Source organism: Chaetodon auriga, chromosome 3 (assembly GCF_051107435.1).
Source record: "Chaetodon auriga isolate fChaAug3 chromosome 3, fChaAug3.hap1, whole genome shotgun sequence".
In the NCBI taxonomy this organism is placed as follows: domain Eukaryota; kingdom Metazoa; phylum Chordata; class Actinopteri; order Chaetodontiformes; family Chaetodontidae; genus Chaetodon; species Chaetodon auriga.
Window position 1 is genome coordinate 20,790,316 of NC_135076.1, and position 19,048 is coordinate 20,809,363.

General features: G+C 42.3%; 3 protein-coding genes across 5 annotated transcripts; 2 read left to right on the forward strand and 1 right to left on the reverse strand.

The window, feature by feature from the left end:
• Positions 1-703: 703 nt before the first annotated feature.
• Positions 704-4,634, reverse strand: LOC143316009 (cytochrome P450 2J6-like). Its single transcript, XM_076723677.1, has 9 exons — positions 4,431-4,634; positions 4,146-4,308; positions 3,539-3,688; positions 3,295-3,455; positions 2,728-2,904; positions 2,130-2,271; positions 1,606-1,793; positions 1,379-1,520; positions 704-879 (listed from the first exon to the last, which is right to left on the reverse strand). Exons 1-9 carry the CDS (start codon positions 4,632-4,634, stop codon positions 704-706), a joined length of 1,503 nt encoding a protein of 500 aa, XP_076579792.1.
• Positions 4,635-5,651: 1,017 nt separating this feature from the next.
• Positions 5,652-7,855, forward strand: uqcrh (ubiquinol-cytochrome c reductase hinge protein). Of its 2 annotated transcripts, none has more exons than XM_076721886.1 (4): positions 5,652-5,800; positions 6,082-6,117; positions 6,820-6,981; positions 7,608-7,855. In XM_076721886.1, the coding sequence occupies exons 1-4, from the start codon at positions 5,756-5,758 to the stop codon at positions 7,638-7,640; spliced, it is 276 nt and encodes a 91-aa protein (XP_076578001.1). In that variant the 5' UTR covers positions 5,652-5,755; the 3' UTR covers positions 7,641-7,855. The 2 variants fall into 2 exon arrangements, with proteins under 2 accessions (XP_076578001.1, XP_076578009.1); XM_076721894.1 differs by having other exon boundaries at positions 6,085-6,117.
• Positions 7,856-9,182: 1,327 nt separating this feature from the next.
• Positions 9,183-18,644, forward strand: faah (fatty acid amide hydrolase). 2 transcript variants are annotated; one of them, XR_013077018.1, is made up of 15 exons: positions 9,183-9,873; positions 10,659-10,772; positions 11,063-11,203; positions 11,364-11,497; positions 11,689-11,895; positions 12,006-12,046; positions 12,685-12,809; positions 13,590-13,715; positions 13,852-13,949; positions 15,409-15,508; positions 15,598-15,641; positions 15,729-15,768; positions 15,851-15,964; positions 16,630-16,775; positions 17,729-18,637. XR_013077018.1 is itself a non-coding variant. In XM_076726970.1 (15 exons), exons 1-15 carry the CDS (start codon positions 9,649-9,651, stop codon positions 17,849-17,851), a joined length of 1,773 nt encoding a protein of 590 aa, XP_076583085.1. In that variant the 5' UTR covers positions 9,183-9,648; the 3' UTR covers positions 17,852-18,644. The 2 variants fall into 2 exon arrangements, 1 of the variants encoding a protein (XP_076583085.1); XM_076726970.1 differs by having other exon boundaries at positions 15,851-15,959; positions 17,729-18,644.
• The last annotated feature ends 404 nt before the right edge of the window (positions 18,645-19,048 follow it).

The following is a 19,048-nucleotide window of genomic DNA, read 5'->3' on the forward strand; positions in this document are numbered from 1 at the left end:
CGTTTACATAAATATTTTTGCGAAGGTACTTAAGTGACCTGCAACAACGGGACAAAAAGTGCTAGCATTAAATGCTTGAAACTTAATATTTATCATCAGGGAGTGCTTGAAAAACCCAGACAAATACAAGACTTTCAGCTTCAATTTTCAACTTTATTTTGTCCCTGGAGAGCGGTTGGTTTCACAGAAAGGCATAGGAAGGCACACATAAAAGAACACAAATACATAAAAGAACACAACTGAACAATGAAATTCAGAGTATAGGGAATGGGCGCTATCAGATAAAATTGCCAATAGTATTTTCTACTGTATCTTATATCTTTGATTGATGCAGGCAGTTAGGATTCTTAAATTCACAAAAAGCTTTGTTGCTGTGGGATTTTGACATTCAGTGAAACATTTGTGCATGTGCTAATTTTAAATCTTTCCACTTCCAGGATATGAGAATGTTTTAAGGTAAGCACTTCAAAGTGACTCATGTTATCAGACTTGATGTATGTATGTACAAAACAATGTATGACATAACCATGGTTTGGAGTCCACTTGGAAATGTGACACACTTAAAACAAAAGTGCAAAAAGCCAAATTTCTTCAAAGTTTTACAGCCTGAAAGATATAAGCAGAGGACCCCATGCAATGAGACCTTTATTTAAAGCCAAATATGAGTTTGATATATTCTCTCAACTGTGGAACAGTGGTGAACTTAGCGCACAGTAGCACAGATTTCATACTGATGTGGTGCCAGAGTGACGCCAAAGTGGTAGTCCATCACAGGCTTCACCCCAGCAGGCATAGAGATGGTGAAGCGCTGCATGAAGGAGGTGAAGAAGAGGAAAAGCTCCATCTTGGCCAGGTTCTCCCCGAGACACAGTCGCTTACCTGAGACAGAAAAACAAACTGAAACAAACTGAAAGTTTCTTGGCCCTGAGGTCAAACTAATTTAAGACAACAGTAATGTTCAACTGTTCTGGTAACAATGAGAAATTTTGCCCTGATTTTAGGACTAGACAAAAGCTCAGAGTTCACCATTAGTCAGGCAACACCATCGTTAGTGTGTGCTGGTGCCCACTAGAAGGTCAAAAGTAATGATGAACACTTCCCACTCCTGACTTTTTTAACTCCTCCCTGGTATACAGTGGACATGCTTGATGCAGAACAACAAACTCACCAGCCTTGCCTGAACATATCAGGAGCCTTAAGAAATGTTGACTGTGATAATACTACCAGTCACATATTATTGTGATGGGTCTTGTCTTGATCATGAGAGTTTCCCTTTGGGCCAATCTGCAATCGTTATGTGAGGACCACCTCTCAGTGCATCAAGGCTCCTGTATAAACAGGCAAAGGTAATGAAACAAGTGATGGTGTTGCTCCTCACCAGCAGAGAACGGGACAAAAGCAGCTCGCTTCACAAACTTGCCCTCCTCGTTCAGAAAGTGTCCTGGGTTGAAGGTAAAGGGCGTCTCCCACTCATTCTTGTCGAACAGCACCGAGGTCAAATTAGGAATTACCGCAACTCCCTGTTGATTGGAATCATAATTGATATTCAGAAAGACACAACTTGGAACTTCCTGTGACATAAAAAATGGAAATCCGAGAACTGACCTTTGGGATTGTGTAGCCTCCCACGTGGATGTCCTTTTTGGCAACATGAGGCAGGCTGAGAGGAACGATGTTGCCCATCCTCTGGATCTCGTGGATGACAGCATCAGTGTAGGGCAGGTTTGCACGATCATCCATGGACGGCTGTCTGGACTGTCCAATCACATGGTCTATCTCAGCTTGGACCTTTGCTGTGCAACAGGAGCAGAACAGACAAAAACAGAAAGCATATTTCATCAACAGGCTGCAACAGCACTTCTTAAAGACTCATGGAGAGATGAAGAACAACGCAGCACCGCCACATTAGTGAACAGATAGATCTGTGTTTCTGCTGATTTGCAACCTTGAACGAGTCAGTATTTAATAAAAGTGAAGGACGCTGATGATTGCACAATATTCATCACCTTGGAGTGAAAATAGTTACATGATTACAAAAGTACCACCAATAAATTTGTTTTGGTGTCACCAATTTCCACACATTATAGAGTGAGGACAACAATCTTCATCGGCTTGGTCAGTGCAGTTACCCTGGATCTCAGGGTGCTTTGCCATGTAGAGGAAACCCCAGCGCAGGGTGGTGGATGTGGTCTCAGAGCCAGCCACAAACAGATCCCAGGCACAGATAACCAGGTTTTCCTCATCAAAAGTATTGCCAGGCTGCCCATTACTCTGAGAATATGTGCAAACGCAGGAGTTAAAATAAAATAATTCAGAACAACTACATGTCAGCAGTATATTACAGCCAAGGTCATACTTGTTTATGATGGTTACTCTGAATTTAAACTTCACTGAAGAGTAAAAAACCTTTAATATGCACAGGACCTTCAGTCTTCAATTGTTTGAAAAGGCTTAGCTTTGGTAAATTTAAAGGAGTGTACATACGTTATTGGAGATAAGGCATTGACAGATAGTGTTGTAGGGCAGAGGCCGTGGCAAAGGCCCAGCACATAAGGTCTTTGCACTTTTCAGACAGGAGTGGTGCCACAGTGAAAAGTCAGTTAATGCCAGCTTTAAATGTGTTGTACATTAGCAGTTGATAGACCTGGTGTAGATTTAAAACAAGCAGATATGATGTTCACAGGATATGAGCATCCTCATGAACAAAACAGTGTAATCAAGCATCACCATCTGAATCTCCTTCAGGTAGCAGTCGATGTAGTCTCTTGGGTCTGAGGGATCCCAGTTTTGTTTGTGCTCGTTAATCTGTACTCTGATGAAGTCCTTTAAACTGTTCCAGATGTGCAGTAATGTCTGATGTGGCCCTGGCAAACACCTCATCAGCAGAGGGAACGAGTTGTAAAACTGCAGAGTAAAGCAGGTTGGAACAATAATGTATCAATAAAGTCTCTCAGTAAAAGAGATTCTATTTGTAACAATCAATACCAATTTCATATTGAAATCCCATTAACAAAAATTGCCTCATTTGCATCTTACACATTTTCGATCTTGAGCTGTGCCCAAATAAGATAAGAGATAAGACTTCATTGATCCCACACCGGGGAAATTTAGTTGTTACAGCCAGCAAGTATTACGCAGAGCAAGCACAGTGGCATAAAGAGGTGAAAATAAAAAAAAGTATACAGGGTATAGAATAGAAAAACAACTATGTATATGTACATTTGTAGAGATTATAAATAAACCAAACAACTTTTGAATGATTAACTGTTTCACAATGAGGTAAAATTGCCTTACCTGTGACCAAATGGAGCTTTCAATCTGCAGACCTAACTCAAACCACTTAATCAGCTTCCTGAACCTCTCGTCACTGTACTCAAAGCGATGACCAAAAACCAGGTGGCAGATGATGTTGGAGACAGCATTGTTGACGGTGAGGTGTGGGTTGAATGGCTTGCCTCCACAATTCAACAGAAAATGAGATGTGAATCAGATGTCAGTGGGGTCATTCTAAACATGTCACTGTGCATTCACTACTTACCTTCAAAGCTACTGAAGTGTTTTGCGCAATATGTAAATTCTTCCAAGATGACGGGTTCAAGTGACTTCTTGCCAAAACCAAAATATCTGAGAGTTGAAAGTGCAAAACGCCTCTGCTGTTTCCATATGGTGCCATTACTGAAAACTACACCTGATGAAAGAAGCAGATAGAAATCAGGAAAATGAAGGAATAATATTTGGCACATTAAATATTAAACACTTTTTATAACTGCTAAAACTGCTTTATAAAACACCTAATTTCTGTAATTACTTGTAGAACAATCACACAGGAGGAGATGAGGAAGCAGAAAAGAAGGATAGTGAAGATTTGGCAAAACTGAGTATCAAAAACGCATCTTTATCTGTTTGTTAGTTATGTGTGTATTACTAATAAATATACTCATCAGGAAGTTGCATTCTGTGTTTAAAACAATAGGGGGAAAACGTTAAATATGACAAAGTGTATGTACCTTAAAGATATAACATGCTCATAAACAAACACAAACTACAGCACACTTATTGAGGGGGAAACACGCAGGCCTTTGGTGGGTGTGTGTGTGTGTGTGTGTGTGTGTGTGTGTGTCCGTGTGCATGTTATGTCCTCTCACCTAGTCCATGGCCAACGTCTTGCAGAAGAGGGAGAGTTGGCCGGTCAGCCAGACTGTCTCCCTGATTTATTAGAGCTTCTTTCAGAACCTCCAACCTGTTTAAAACCACAACCCACCTCTGGCCCATTCGTAGGCTGTAAACATCTCCGTATGTCGCGGCCAACTGTGAGTGGATTTGAAAGAGAAGAAAGTGCATGATGCTGCATGATATGACAGATAACATAAATGCTTTCCAGGTGATGTGTTGTGTTTTTAGTGGTACATTTTTCACATCTGTTGATCTACCTTTGTCATACTCTCATGGGTCCTGCTGTGGTCCACAGAGAACATGCTGCCCACAACAGGAAATGCCCAGGGTCCTGGAGGAAAGCTGGCCGGCTGACGGTTCTTAATGTAATCTGCAGTGAGGATGAAAATTACCATGAAGATCAGCAGACTTTTGACATCCCAGTCCACATAGGATCCAATTACAGATAAGACTGAATCCATTCTGCAGAGGAGCGCTGAAGCTTGTCTGACTGAAGCCTGTGTTTAGTAATCCAGTAATCCAGCCCTCCTCCTTCTATATGACGGAGAAGCTTGGTGTTATCAGCACTTTGCAGAATAGCAAGGCACACTGGTGTATTGGACTCTGCCCCAATTCAAAAAAGGTATGAAAGCCTGTTAATCAGTGACAGTGAAACTAATCATATCTTTGACAATTTCTTCTTAATACATGGGAGCTGTAGGGATTTTCTACAGTATAGTCACAAGATCATTAAGGAGCTCGGGCCTCCATACAGGCCTCAAGTTTTTTCACACTAGACTGGGGAAATAACATTTCAATTATGGACCTCATTGTCATTTTAAAGCAAAAAAGCACCTCGACCACAGAGTTGGAAGCAAATGTATTGCATTTTGTAGCATTATCCTTGATATCCTAAGAGGACTAGCCCAAATCAGAAAAAAAAAAAAAAAAAAAGACTACACAAAAGTAGACCTGTATGCTGTGAGTGGTCCCTATATACTTTAAGTTTTCAATGCAAGCTGTTGTAATACTAACTTTCGACACACGATGGTAGTATAAAGTTACCTAATGGGACATACACAGAAGTTCATCCGCCAGACGCTTCTAACTTCAAAATAAAACACATTTCTCGTGTGATTTAAAGTGATGCGACTTTAATGTGGAAAAGTCCCTATTGAATGAGCAGGAGGGTAAACTTTAAGGTTAAGTTATCAGATAAAGCTCAGATTATTCTGGAGCTTTCTGTGCCTCTGGACAACTTTTTGAAATGGTATCAAGTGGCTAATTGATATAGGCCTATGAATCTGAAATAAAGTTGAATAGGAATATCCAGTCAGTTTGGTGGCTGCAGGCCTGGCTCAAATAAATATATGAAAAAAGCATATTTTCATTGCCGTTTTCATTGATAATATCTTGTCTTTTTCACGTTTGACACAAAATAGCCAAGTTGTTGGGCAGTTTATTGTGAAAGCCAGATGACCGGAAACTGTTTAGTTTGTTTTCACTAACAATTCAGCTTTCCGCTGTGCGCGTGTGACCTGATTGTGTCCTCCACCAGTCGAGATTTGAAAGCCGGTCGTCTAAGGGCACGAACACCAAAATCATGGTTTTCGAGGAGAAGATGATCGCGAACGGAGAGCCCGAGGATGTTAGTAGCTTTTACAAACAGGAGACAACCCTGCCATGCCAGAAATATTTGGTTATTTTAGCCAGCAAGCTAACAGAACACGGCTAACTAAGCTAAATATTCACCTAGCTTACGATAGCATTAGCCGACGCTACAAATCTAATTCTCGTTTAAGAAATCCATTGAAGCTCATTCAGGCAGCGGAATCAGAAATATATGCCAGTAGACAATTTATACGAAAACGATAGCTGATGATTGGAGGTGAATGGTGTAAATGATATGGTTGTATATGTCTGTTACAGGAGGAGGAAGAAGAGGAGGAAGAGGAAGAATTGGTGGTATGTACATTGGAGATTCACGTCAGAATCAAAAGATGTTAATTATAACTGTATTACTGTGAGATTACACGTTTGTTTACCTTTTGATTTGATTATGCTTTTTAAATGAGATTCTCAAAGCAAAGCATGAAAAAAACAATATTACATTGACAAATATGAGGAAACAGAAGGGCGAGTCAAGAAAACAGGTGTACAAGCCATGGACCAATATTTAGACCTCTTGCCTCCCCCCACTCACACACACACACACACACACACACACACACACAACCAATAATAACCAGCGGGTTCATTTCAGGCCCTACAGCCCGTCCCTCTGGAAAATGTACATTTTTAGTGACATTTTCATCCTTACATGTCAAAAAACCTCTAAACTTGCCATTGTGACCCCCTTTCCACTGATTCCAAGCCCCACACAGTTCTGATATATTAAACCTTGAAGAGTAGAAGCTTTTAGGTTTCTGTTGGCGTGTTTTTGAATCCCCCTATACACTCATACACTTGCTTACCAGTTTATGAGGTACAAGTTTATGGTCACTTTGGAGGGTGTAGATTGTGGTGGTGTTTAGATTTTTCCCGTCCTTAGTTATCCTGGGTGATACCGATGGGACTGATCGTGATACTGATCATCTGGTGAATGTGTCTCTTGTTGAAGGACACTCATCCAGGTACGTGTTCTGAATGCTGCATATTCTGTTAAAGGATCCCCTCGAAATGATGCGACAGAAGTGTGAAGAGGCGGAGCACTGCGTTCACACTCGAGAGCGTCTGGAGGAGTGTGAGACCAGAGTTGGCTCCCGGTCTTCGACGATGGAGGATTGTACCGAGGAGCTGTTTGACTTCCTGCATGCTCGCGACCACTGTGTGAGTGCTGCATTTACCAAGATTAAAGATACACACCAAAGGAGCAAAGGTTCACGAGGAGTTGGGGCTGGTTCATACAAAGCTCTGTCATTTGGAGAGCTTTTTGAAATAGGTTTTGATTCATAGACTTTTGTCAAGACGAGATCAGTTGATAAATGTGGCTTGCACATCATGCACAATTGGCCCATGACGCACAGTTGCATTTATTACTGTAAATTCTTTTCTGCAAGTTTTCTACAGTTATCCTTGATTAATTAATGAATGCAGTGTTCCAGTGACCACATTTTCCTCTAATTACTAAAGGATTTATTATATTGGTTAATACAAGGTACTTCACCCATTTCCACTGTCCGTTTATTTGTCACTGTATCCTCACAGTCGAGAAAAGTACTGCACTATAAGATTGTCAAAGACATGTTTGAAAATGACACTGTTCATACGTGAATGACGGGCAAAACCAGTCTAGCAGTTCAGTAATATTAGCAGAGGCAGATTAGGTTAAAATGAACAAAAGTATAAGTTTGAATTGTTTGTGACATGTTACAAGCAGTAACTTAAGTGACATGAATACATGCAGTGTATGTAGTATGTTTGCATTAATGAGTTTCCTCTTGCGTCCCCTCCAGGTGGCACACAAACTGTTCCATTCAGTCAAATGAAGTGCTCCCTGAGTGTTGCACCACTGGCTGACGACATTCTTCAACTGCTGTACTATGAGGAGAGCATGGCTTTAAATACATCCATGTGTGGATCTGTTGAATGATGTAACTTAAATGTATACTATATTGTATCTGCTCATGTCAACAAAACATATGTATTTAACAAGGTACTCTTGAGTCAACATTTCATTAAAGTGGGTGGCTTGAAACCTTAACTGTGTCGCAAGTTTATTTGTGACTATACATCTAATAAAAGTATGTAAATGATTTATGTGAAGTTAAATACCAGTCAGAGGTTGTTCACCTGTTCTGTAGATTGCACGCAGGTTATTATTACTTATGGCAGCCAAGAAGGGAAGATGTCGAAGGTATTAGAAAGTGTGAAATTTTATTCATCCAAGTCCTGCATGGAAATTTACAGTTTTCATCTAGAGACACTTCACCAATAGACACAGAAGGGAACAGAGGACAGGCGTGTTTGACTTCTTGCATGCTTGGGACCACAAGTGGGACATTTGCCAATCATACTCAAGCAGAAATAGAATGCAGTCCATAGGAGCCAAGGTCGAACAGCTTGGCCGAGGGTGGACACCAAAGCTACGTTAAAAATGGCGCTGGTTCATGCTAACCACTCTGGAGAGCTCTGTGTAGGCCACCTGACCCAACCGTCACTTTAATTAGTCGTTTTAAAATAGATTAACATTCTGTTGTAAGATCAGGTGATTAAATGTGGCTTGCACATGACAGACAGTGACTCAAGAAGCAGAGTTGCATGCATGACTTAAAAACACTTTCCTATTTTTTACTTCTTCTGCTCAGCAGCACCCATCAAGGTTGGCACTGATTTATATTTTAAGGACTGATCTTCGCAGATTTCAGGATACAAAGTCTTGTATCAAGGAAAGACTATATTTCGATGTAGGCATCATGAAGTATTCATGGTGTGTATGAACTGCTGTTTACAGATCTGGGTGTCATACTGCATGTTAACTGCAAATTGTGTGCTGCAACAGCAACTTTGTCTCTTGAATTCCCAAGACAGATTTCTCCTCAGGTTTACAATAAAGGCTAATGTAATATATGGTCCTTACAGAAGAATTTTGCCCAACGTGCAAGTACGGCTTCGGTCCTCACAGCTGGCTTTGCATACAAGGCACCATCTCTACAATACAAAGAGAGGCTTCACTATCTGACAGCGAGGGGAACAAAGGACAAAAGCTTTATTATCTGCTGGCAAACATTAACATTTTACAGTCAGCTGCCTTCTTCCTGCATCTGGCTGGACCTCAGAGTCAAACCTGACATGAACCCCAGTAGCATCTGAAAAGTCACTCTTTACTATGAATATCAATGTGGCCTGTAAAAACACTCACCCTGCTATTCTTTTAAATGGATTGGTGGAAATTAGAGACATTTTTGGTGGAAATTAGAGACATTTTTGGTGTTAAATATATTGTTGAATAACATAAAACGACTCATCATTGTCGGTCCATATGACCCTTACATAACACAAACGGACACACAGAGGAGCCTCTGTTCTATGTACTGCCACCTGCTGTACCGGAGGAGGACATAGCAAACAACAAACGAGCGGTGTGCCTTTCATCAACTGATCTTTTTTGGAAAGATTCAAATTTATATCTAGATATTTAAACGGGAAGACAGCGGGAGAGAAGGCTAAAATAACGACAGAATCCCGTGAAAAACGGGAGGGTTGACAGGTTTGGCCGTCTACCTTGTAAAGCGTAATCGCTGAGCTCAATCATGCTATCCTCAGAGGAAAGGTCTCTGCTGTCCGCCCTCTCCAGCGGGAATTTGAGGAAACCAGCTAGTCGAGTTAAGGAGCCCCGCCATAAATAATTAACCAAACCTTTGAACGGCACCCATCTGGTTATTTAAAAGCTGTGACAAGCCCAAAAATTAGTCGCGGGCTTGACGTTTTAAACTGTTCGTTTGTGTTAGCCAGAGTTAGCCGACGTTCATCCTTGTGCTCAGAGCGAAGGGAACCATGGAGAAGCTAAAACAGTGTCTTCGGGGAGTGGAGCTCGACAGCGGGACAGCTGCACTCCTGACGGGGGCTGCCTGCGTCGTGGGAGCCCTGTTGGTGATGGTGCGGAAGGTCAACAGCCACCAAGCGGCGAAGGACAAGATCCAGAGAGCAAGAGACCGGAGGACGGAGAGCCTGCAGCGGGCTGAGCAGGCTGTGCTCCGGTACAAGGCGTCGAGGACTGAGGTTAGAGGGGTGGGCTTGAGGGAAAGTTACAGCACACCTTCCTACCTGCTGTTTATTCCGACCTGCACATCGTGAAGTTTTTCCTACATGAATGACAAACGGCATAATTCGTTTGCATCTGTGATTTTGTGTTCTTTTGACCTATCAAAGCTCATCAACAAGTGCTGCTTTTTATAGATGATGCCTCAACATCATCATATCATGTATATCAGTGTTCTGATGACATACACTGACCTCAGATCACTTCTCTTGTGTCATGACCATCCTCTCACAACTTTCAGAGTGGTTAGTTTGTGAAAAAGCCCTCAGGAAATCCCTTAACACAGCTAGAAGCACTCTATTGCCCCTATACAAACATGTCAAGGCTCATTTTTTCATGTCAGTTCACCTCTAACACAGTTACAAGTGCTCATTGGTAAGGATGTTAAGGGATTCCTTAAGGGCTTTTTTTGCAGACTAACAGCTGTGAACGTTGAAAGTGTGACAGACATAGGAGAGGTGGTTTGATGTCAATACATTCATAAGTGAGTAAGCTATCGACACCTTAAAAAAATGCATGTTTCAAACACCTCTGGCCTCTGGGCTGCATACAAAACGGCCCATGAGGCGATTCATAAGTACGTAAAAATACTTTGCCTTTGCTTTGAAGCTGGCTCATGTAGGCCGAATCACACAGACACCTGCTATCACTGAGTTTCCATGACAGCTTTTCCTTCATCTCTGTGAATTTTTCCACACAAACTATGCCGTAACACCGTGTGTGCGTGCCTTTGTGTGTCTTCTAGCATTCAGTGACCGACTCAGCTCTCATCTTGACGCTGTCCCTGTCGGAGCTGAGAGAGCGACTGCAGGAAGGCTCGCTGAGCCCTGAGGACGTGTTTTACTCTTACATGGAGAAGGTTCAGTACCCGACATAACACCGCTCATATATTACATCCCCACACAGAAAAAACAACCGTGGAAATAGATAATCAATTTGAACCTGACTTATCTCTCTTTGATTTTGTATTTGTGCCCTTTTTGGCCGTGCATAGAGATTTCAGTTTTCCAATTTGAATGTAAATGAAAATCTACTGGTTTCTTGTTTGTATGCTGAAACTCATTCTTAGTCTGTGAGATGTTTGCTTTGTTCACTAGTACCTCTCCTGCTAAACTTTGATGTCTAAGCTGTTTTTTTCTTTCCCAACAGACTCTGGACGTAAACGAAAAGCTCAACTGCTGCACTGGGATCTTGTTGGAGAGTTTTGAACAGCTGAAGACTGTTTCCTCCAACAAGGAAGGTCTCTTGTATGGAATTCCAGTTAGCATCAAAGAAAACATTGCATGCAAGGTATTTTGTAGTTAGCATTACTTGCATCATAATAGGGTGGCAGTTACACTGACTGTTTCTGAAGATGTGTGCTGTCTTAACCTCTGCCTCTGCTTTACTGTATGTCCTTCGTGTGCTCTTCTTTAACACCGCTTCCCTGTTTTCTTTGTTACAACACAAGAATCATGACTGTACTTGTGGCGTGGTCATTAATTTGGATCAGCCTGCCCAGAAGGACAGCGTGCTTGTTGAAGTTTTGAAGAGACAAGGAGCTATTCCCTTTGTGAAAACCAACCTGCCCCAAGGCCTACTAAAGTAAATAGTTTCTTAATCAAATTATCACAGCGTTAAGCTGCTCTCTCTCACACACACACACACGGTGCATTTGGGGTGATCTCATGCAGTTATATATGTGTCCAACACAGAATGCAACATGATTTTTACACATGCAAAGGTCATGATGCTCGTTACTCATCTGTGTTTTTCTTTTAATGCCTCATCTCCAGTTATGACTGTTCTAACCCCATCTACGGGCAAACCGTGAACCCCCACAACCCCCAGAAGACCTCTGGAGGTTCGTCCGGTGGGGAGGGGGCTCTCATCGGTGGAGGAGGCTCCCTGCTTGGTTTAGGCAGTGATATAGGGGGTAGCATCCGCATTCCTGCCTCATTCTGTGGAATCTGTGGCTTTAAGCCAACAGCAGGTAGACTCAGGTGAGTGTCTCTGGTTCTGCCAGTTTTATGGATAATAATTTTACAGTCGTGACACTTTGCACCACACTTTGCTTTGCTGACATGTTTTGATTTCTTTGTGTCTTGGCCAGTTCACTGGGTGTAACCCCCATTTTCCGAGGGCAGAAATCAGGTAAGTTGTGTCGTCGTTGCCCACATACAGTTCTACAACCCTGAGTCCAAAAGAGTTGGGACGCTGTGTAAAAAGTAAATCAAAAAGAATGCAATCCTTTGCAAATGAGAACAGTTTTGCGACGTGTTCCAGAGCCCATGTATCAATACCGTCTATGCAAAGGGTGGGGAACCTTTTTCCTATCGAGGCCCATTTAAATTTTTGTAACATCCTTTGAGAGCCATACCAAATTATTGAACACACATATTGCACTGACCTCTGCAATGGCTTGGAGTGGCTTCTCTTTGGTGAGGAGTCTGGTATCAGATATTAATGATGTAATGATGATGATGATGCAACTCACAGCTGGTTTCCCTGGTTTGGGTCTGTCTGTCTTCAGTGGAACCGAGTCTTTGCAAGAGTCTGTTTTGGAAAGAGCTGCTCACAGTCGCAGCTTGTTGCTTTGCAGCTCATCGTCTTGTCTTGTAGGTTGCACATCAGCTGGTTTCAGCTGTCCCAGCTTGTTTGAAGAGTGTTGCTGCATCAAATGTCAGAAAGGATTAGCAAATTACACAGCATCCCAACTTTTTTGGAATCGGGGTTGTATACGTGTTGCAGAACAATGTGTTTCCTTTTTCTTATGTGTCTTATTGAATTAGTGCTATCCTCTTCTGGACCCATGGCAAGAGATGTGGACAGTCTAGCTCTGTGCATGCAGGCTCTGCTCTGTGACCACATGTTTTCTCTGGACCCCACTGTTCCACCCATACCTTTTAATGTACAGGTGTGTTCACTATGAAATATGTGTGTGTCTGTGTGTGTGTGTGAGTGTGGTGGAGTTTCTTGTGCTGGGACCAATAACTTCCTGGAGTCTCTCCTGATTGGCTGGCAGTGACGTAATCTGACCTGGCAAGATTTAGTGTGTTAATTAGTGAGTGTGAGAGTTGGTGTATTTAGTTGCCCTTTGACTGAACCAGGCCGGCTGTTTCCAGTCTTCATTCTAAGGTAACTAGCTGATGGCTTGCAGGTGTTTACACAAGGTAGTGTAAATATTTTCATCTGCCTCTCGGCAAGAAAGACACGCCATTTGCCTGCCAGATGCTGAAAGGTGTTGCTACAGCACACAGTGATAATTTCTACAATAATGTGCTTCCAACTTTGTTGCAGTAGTTTGGGGAAAACCGCTTCCTGTTTGAACATCACATTGAACAAGTTTGCTGTGAAATAACTTCACTGGTCTTAGTAAACCCTTGACCTCAACACCAACAAACAATTTGCAATAAAGTGGAACCTTATCTCGCAACGCAAGTAAACAGCCTCAAATAAAGGCTGTGTAAAGGTCAAAAAATCAGGCATGTTTAAACCCACAAATTACACCTACAGGTCAGTGTCAGTAGAGCTAACCCATTCCTACACTGCCCCTTAGTCAGTTAAAGAAAGTCAAACAAATTATTTAAGGTAAATGAAAACGCCTCAATGTCCTATCCACAGATATTTATCTATTTGTGCTTCCGCTCAAATATCTCCCTACAAATCTGACAGGATGAAAATGTGTTGTCCTCAGATTTACCAGAGCTCCAAACCTCTGAGGATCGGTTACCTGCAGAATGATGGCTACTCACAACCGTCTCCGAGCATGGCCCGAGGCGTCAGAGAGGTCAAAGCTCTCTTAGAGCAAGCAGGACACACGGTAAGACCACACTACTCTCACACACACACACACACACACACACACACACACTATATGAGCCACATAAAATATGTGATATGAGCTACATGTATTTAATGCAGTTACTTTTTTCCCTCTGTGTTATTTGTGCCTGTAGTTTGTGCCCTACAGTCCTCTGAAGATCAGTTACGCTGCCACTGAACTGATAGTAAGGGCCGCCTTTGCAGACGGAGCTGCCAGCATGCTTCAAAAACTGTGAGTTGAAGGTCCCTTTAAGACGCCAGTTATTCAATCAGTGTAGTCATCATTCATTCATTCATCTTCCATACCGCCTATCCCTTTCGGGGTTGCGGGGAGCCTATCCCAGCTGTCAACAGGCGAGAGGCGGGGTACACCCTGAACTGGTCGCCAGTCGATTGCAGGGCAACACATAGAGACAGACAACCATTCACGCTCACACTCACCTAAGGACAATTTTAGAGTCACCAGTTAACCTAATAAGCATGTTTTTGGTCTGTGGGAGGAAGCCGGAGTGCCCGGAGAGAACCCACGCATGCACGGGAAGAACATGCAAACTTCACACATAAAGGCCCTGCCCGACCCGGGGATCGAACCGGCGACGTTCTTGCTTGTGTGTCTTGCTGTGAGGCACGCGCACTACCTGCTGCGCCACCGTGCCACGTTGTCATCATTAAAAAACAAATTTGATTGGCATATTATAGCATTATTATAGCAAAACTATCGTATCAAGAGCCATTTCAGTTTTTAGAAAATCCTTCATGTCTATACTAAATTACTGAACACGTATGAAGTGTTATATTAGTGGTGCGCCCTGCACCCCCCAACGGCACCCTCCGTTGACATGACATTTTCCTCCTCTGCAAGACCAAAAGTCTGCTGTGACATGTGAACGTGCCGCTGAGTGTGAAAGCTCCTACAGGCATTTGGCGAGATATAAAAACTAACCAAAGGGAACTGAGCAGATTTGCGATACTGTTTAACTTGGAACCAGTTGATGTGCTTGATGGGGCGTGATGCAGTGACATGCAAACATTTGGTCAACCCACGTTAATGTTACTGGGAATAGTTAAGTAAGTAGATGAGTGAAAGCAAAGGAACACCATACAAGAGATTTGAGCTCTTGGATCATTTTGTTCCTTTTGTTTACTGTTCATGTCCTGTAAACTCTCTTCAAATGCCTGACGGAGTTTTCACTCAGCAGCATATTCAGATGTCACAGCAGCGTTGGAAAATGCAGTGTTTCCTCTTTCCAGCTGCACTTGCCACAGCTTTAATTTCACTTTTTGCAATTTTGAATTTAGCGTTCGCTGGAGTTGCATTTTTTCCCCTAATTTACAGGTGCTTTACTTTTTCGAACCCTCGCAGATTAACGGGATCCGCCTCAAATTTGTTCAGTGTAACCTGAAGACCTTCGTAATGCTAAATTGTGAGGCTTTTGAGTGTTCTTGGAATGGTGTTAGCATTGTTCTGCGGATAATCATATAGTAAATAATAAGAGTTCACTTTTCATTTCTAGACTTCGTTGACTTATTATTTTCAGTTTTCAGTCACAAGTTGATTAGGTTTTGGCATCGAAACTACATGGAAAGAAACTACTACTATTACTGTCTCACTATTGCGATAAACCATATTGTAGTCCCTTTAAACAAACTGATCTGTTGTGCACCAATGACCCCTTATTGTTCTCTTTTAGGGAGGGGAGCCCCCTGGACCCCTGTCTCAGAACACAGGTTATCCCTTACTATTTTCCCAAGTGGTTGAAGAAAACCCTCTCATTCCTCCTCAGGCCCCTGGTGAGTTCTGTCCTTCTATGGCACATATTCACACAGACTAATGAAAAGTAAAGTGCTTGTGTGTCTTACGTCATGCTTGTCTTTCACAGTATCCTCGTGTTTCTGACATCCTCAGCGCTCTCTGTGGAATTGGGTGAGAAAGTCATTTTGAGGTTGCTCACTTTGTGTGCAGTGGACAAAATGCCACAACATGCTGATTCTTTCCCTGCCTTGATTTTAGGTCTGTGGTGGGTCTGTGGAAGCAGCATGCTGCTGCTGAGGTACTGTTAGCTGTCAAAAAACGATGCTCGTGCATGCATGAATGCATACAGGTGAAACTGAATTCTCTTGTGTTTTCATTAGGACTACATTCAGGAAACCATAGCTGAGTGGCAAAGATGCAACATAGATGTGCTGCTGTGCCCTGTCATTGGACCAGCCTACAACTTCCTGTACTGTGGCCGGTCTAACCGTACGGTACCCCGAACAGTTATATGTGTGGAAAACCTGAGAGGGCTTTGTCAATGATTAGAGAGAAGCACGAGATACACAGATCAGCCACAACATTAGAACCACCTGCCTGATGTTGTGTATGTCCCCTTCATGCCACCAAAACAGCTGTGGTCCATCACTGTTTGAAGGCTAAGTCCACACCTTGAACTCTTCGTCATGTTTCCTCAAACCATTCCTGAACATTTTTTGAAGTGTGGCAGCATTGTCCTGCTGAAAGAGGCCACTGCCGTCAGGGAATAAGGGTGTACTGGGCCTGAAATCATATTTAGTTCGGTGGTACGTGTCACTGCCTGTGCTGGCCTGTGCTGACTCATGAAAATAGCATTAATTCTGTAAGAAAGTGAAACAGTAATAGACTAATTAGGCCTATGGTGTCTGCTTGGAAGAATTCTGGCCCTTGGACAAATGTAGTTGAGGATCCCGCCATAGTGCATCCTGATGTCAACTCTTCCCCGAGTAAACACCCATGACAGATGCCACTGATCGAGATGATCAGTGTTATTCACTTCGCCTGTCTGTGGTTTTAATGTTGTGGCTGATCAGCGCGTAATGGTGTCCATCTATACACAGTACTGTGCATTATCAGTCATGATTACAGCACATTGAACAGCCTGTTTTTGTCCTTCCAGACCTCGTCTCGTACACGATGCTTTACAATGTCCTCAACTTTCCTGCCGGGGTTGTTCCTGTTTCAACGGTGACTGCTGAGGATGAGGAGGAACTCAGGCACTATAAAGGCATTCAGCAGGACCCCCTGGACAAGAACTTCAAAGAGGTAAGAAACATGCCAGTGTGAGGTGACTAATACCAAATCACATGATAATTTGTGAGGCTTTTCATTTTTTCTTCAGTTCCCCCCAGTGAAACGAGTAATTTGTGCTACTTTGTCATTTTCAGTCACAGGAAGCAAAACAAAAGTCAAATTTACTTCAAAGTGCTAAAATCACCGTATCAAAGTCATCGACACTAACAGTTGCATTAAGTGACTGTTGGCCACAAGGGGGCAGCAACGAGCGCTTCAACGTCTCACTCAAACTACTGACTGCTGAACAGACTCATCCAATATACATGATGTAATTTTTCAGAGATACTTAAAACAGCTTCTGCTTTATATTGACATTTCTTTGATGTACAGCTGCAACTAACCATCACTTAAATTATCACTGAAGCAGCTTAATTTTTTTAGTTAAGGAAATAGTCAAACAAAATGCCAATCACAATTTTTCTGAAATATCAGATGATGTCATCAAATGGTCTTTTGTCATTTTGTATTTTGTATCTGTTTGTGGTCATTTTGTGTCTCTTCCTGATCGTATTATGTGACTTTGTAGCTGTTTGTTGTCTCTTTGTGGTCATTTTGCAGCTCTTGGTGGTTGTATTGCGTCACATTGTAGTTGTTTTGCATCTCTTTGTGGATGTTTGGCTCTGGACCAGGAGCCTTGGGCCTGTACTTACTAGCCCTGTTCAGTAATCTATCCATGATACTAACAAGCCAACTACTCATCGCCTTCTGACTCTGATAGGGGGGAGGGCACGCCACCAGTAGCCACCCCTCTGGCCTGGCCCCTCTGCTTTAGACCCTGTGTATCGACCCAAACTTTAGTGTCAGGATATTTTTAACATACTCTTTAAACAGTAGTTCCACAGTTGGTCAGAAGGTGGAGGCAGAAGACTGTGGTGGCTCTGGGTACCGACCACTGACCGACTGGATCCTGTGTTTGTGTTCAGGCTGTGACTGGCGGCGAGGGTCTTCCTGTGGCGGTGCAGTGTGTCGCCCTGCCGTGGCAGGATGAGCTCTGCCTGCGCTTCATGAAGGAGGTGGAAGAACTGGTCAAACAGAGCAGAAAGTAAGGCCTGGAGAGCACAGGTGGGGCTGCTGACTTCAGAGGTTTCATGTGAAATTTGCTTTAAATTTTTCCTGTGAATGTGAAAACACAAACAGTACGACGGTTTCTGAGATCATTAATGTTGCTCTCTTCATTAGTAATGACTGTATAAAATATCTCACGTTAACCACGCTAAAATGAAAAGTGAATGAAGTTTACGCAATATTGCTTTAGAAAAGGTACTTGAGTATTTGAAAATCTTGAATATTTCGAGTTTCTCTTCTGCTCTATAAGGATGAACTGATATATCTTCTGCTCTTTGGCTTTTTAGGGCCATAATAAAGATATCATTTAAGTTACTGGTTGATGAACTTTACCTCAAGATTTTAACATTGAATTAAATCACGTTTTATTCATAACATATAGACTTAAACATTCTTGGTTTTGATAAACATTTTGCTTTAAAATTAAGTTTAAATTACATTAACAGGCACGATTATATAATCTTTATGTTTTTTTTTTTCCTTTTTCAAAATTCAGTATCCCCTTGGGGGTGTAAAATAAGCCAGGTCTTTGTTCTGTTTTACCCGCCTGGCATTGTTTAATATTTCACACAATATAGCATGAAGAGGAAGGAGATTCACCTTTAGGTCACGAAGCACCACAAATCATGTGCAGAAATTGTTGAAAATTAAGATTTTTAATGAACATGGAAAATAATATTGTCTCCTTAATCCTTTTTGTCTCCTTGATTAGAGCTGACAGCGATCTGTGATGTGATGATTAAGACTAAATAAAGTGTTTTTGGTACAAGAAGCCACTGCTGTGACTTGTTTCCACGATAGAAATGTTGGAATTCGTTTTCAGTGAGTCACCAGTAACGCAGCCTAAACAGGCCGGACGTGATCCTCTGTCCCTTCCTCGTGATACATTGTGTAACGTACCATTTGTACAGCTCTTGAAACCTGTACTGTAAACCTGCTTTTGTTGTAGAATATTTGACGAATTGAGTTTACAAAGTGCGGCGCACCTTCGAAGCATCCAGCGGAGGTGAGGGCACAAAAACCTCTTTCTTTACCTTCTTGTTCATCCTCCACCTCTCCCTCTCCATCACTGTGCCACAGCTGAGCGCAGATCATTTTCATTCCTATTGTGAGTGATTGTTGCACCGATGCCATAACAGGAAACAGAAAAGAGATAAAGGAGACTAATGACACATGGC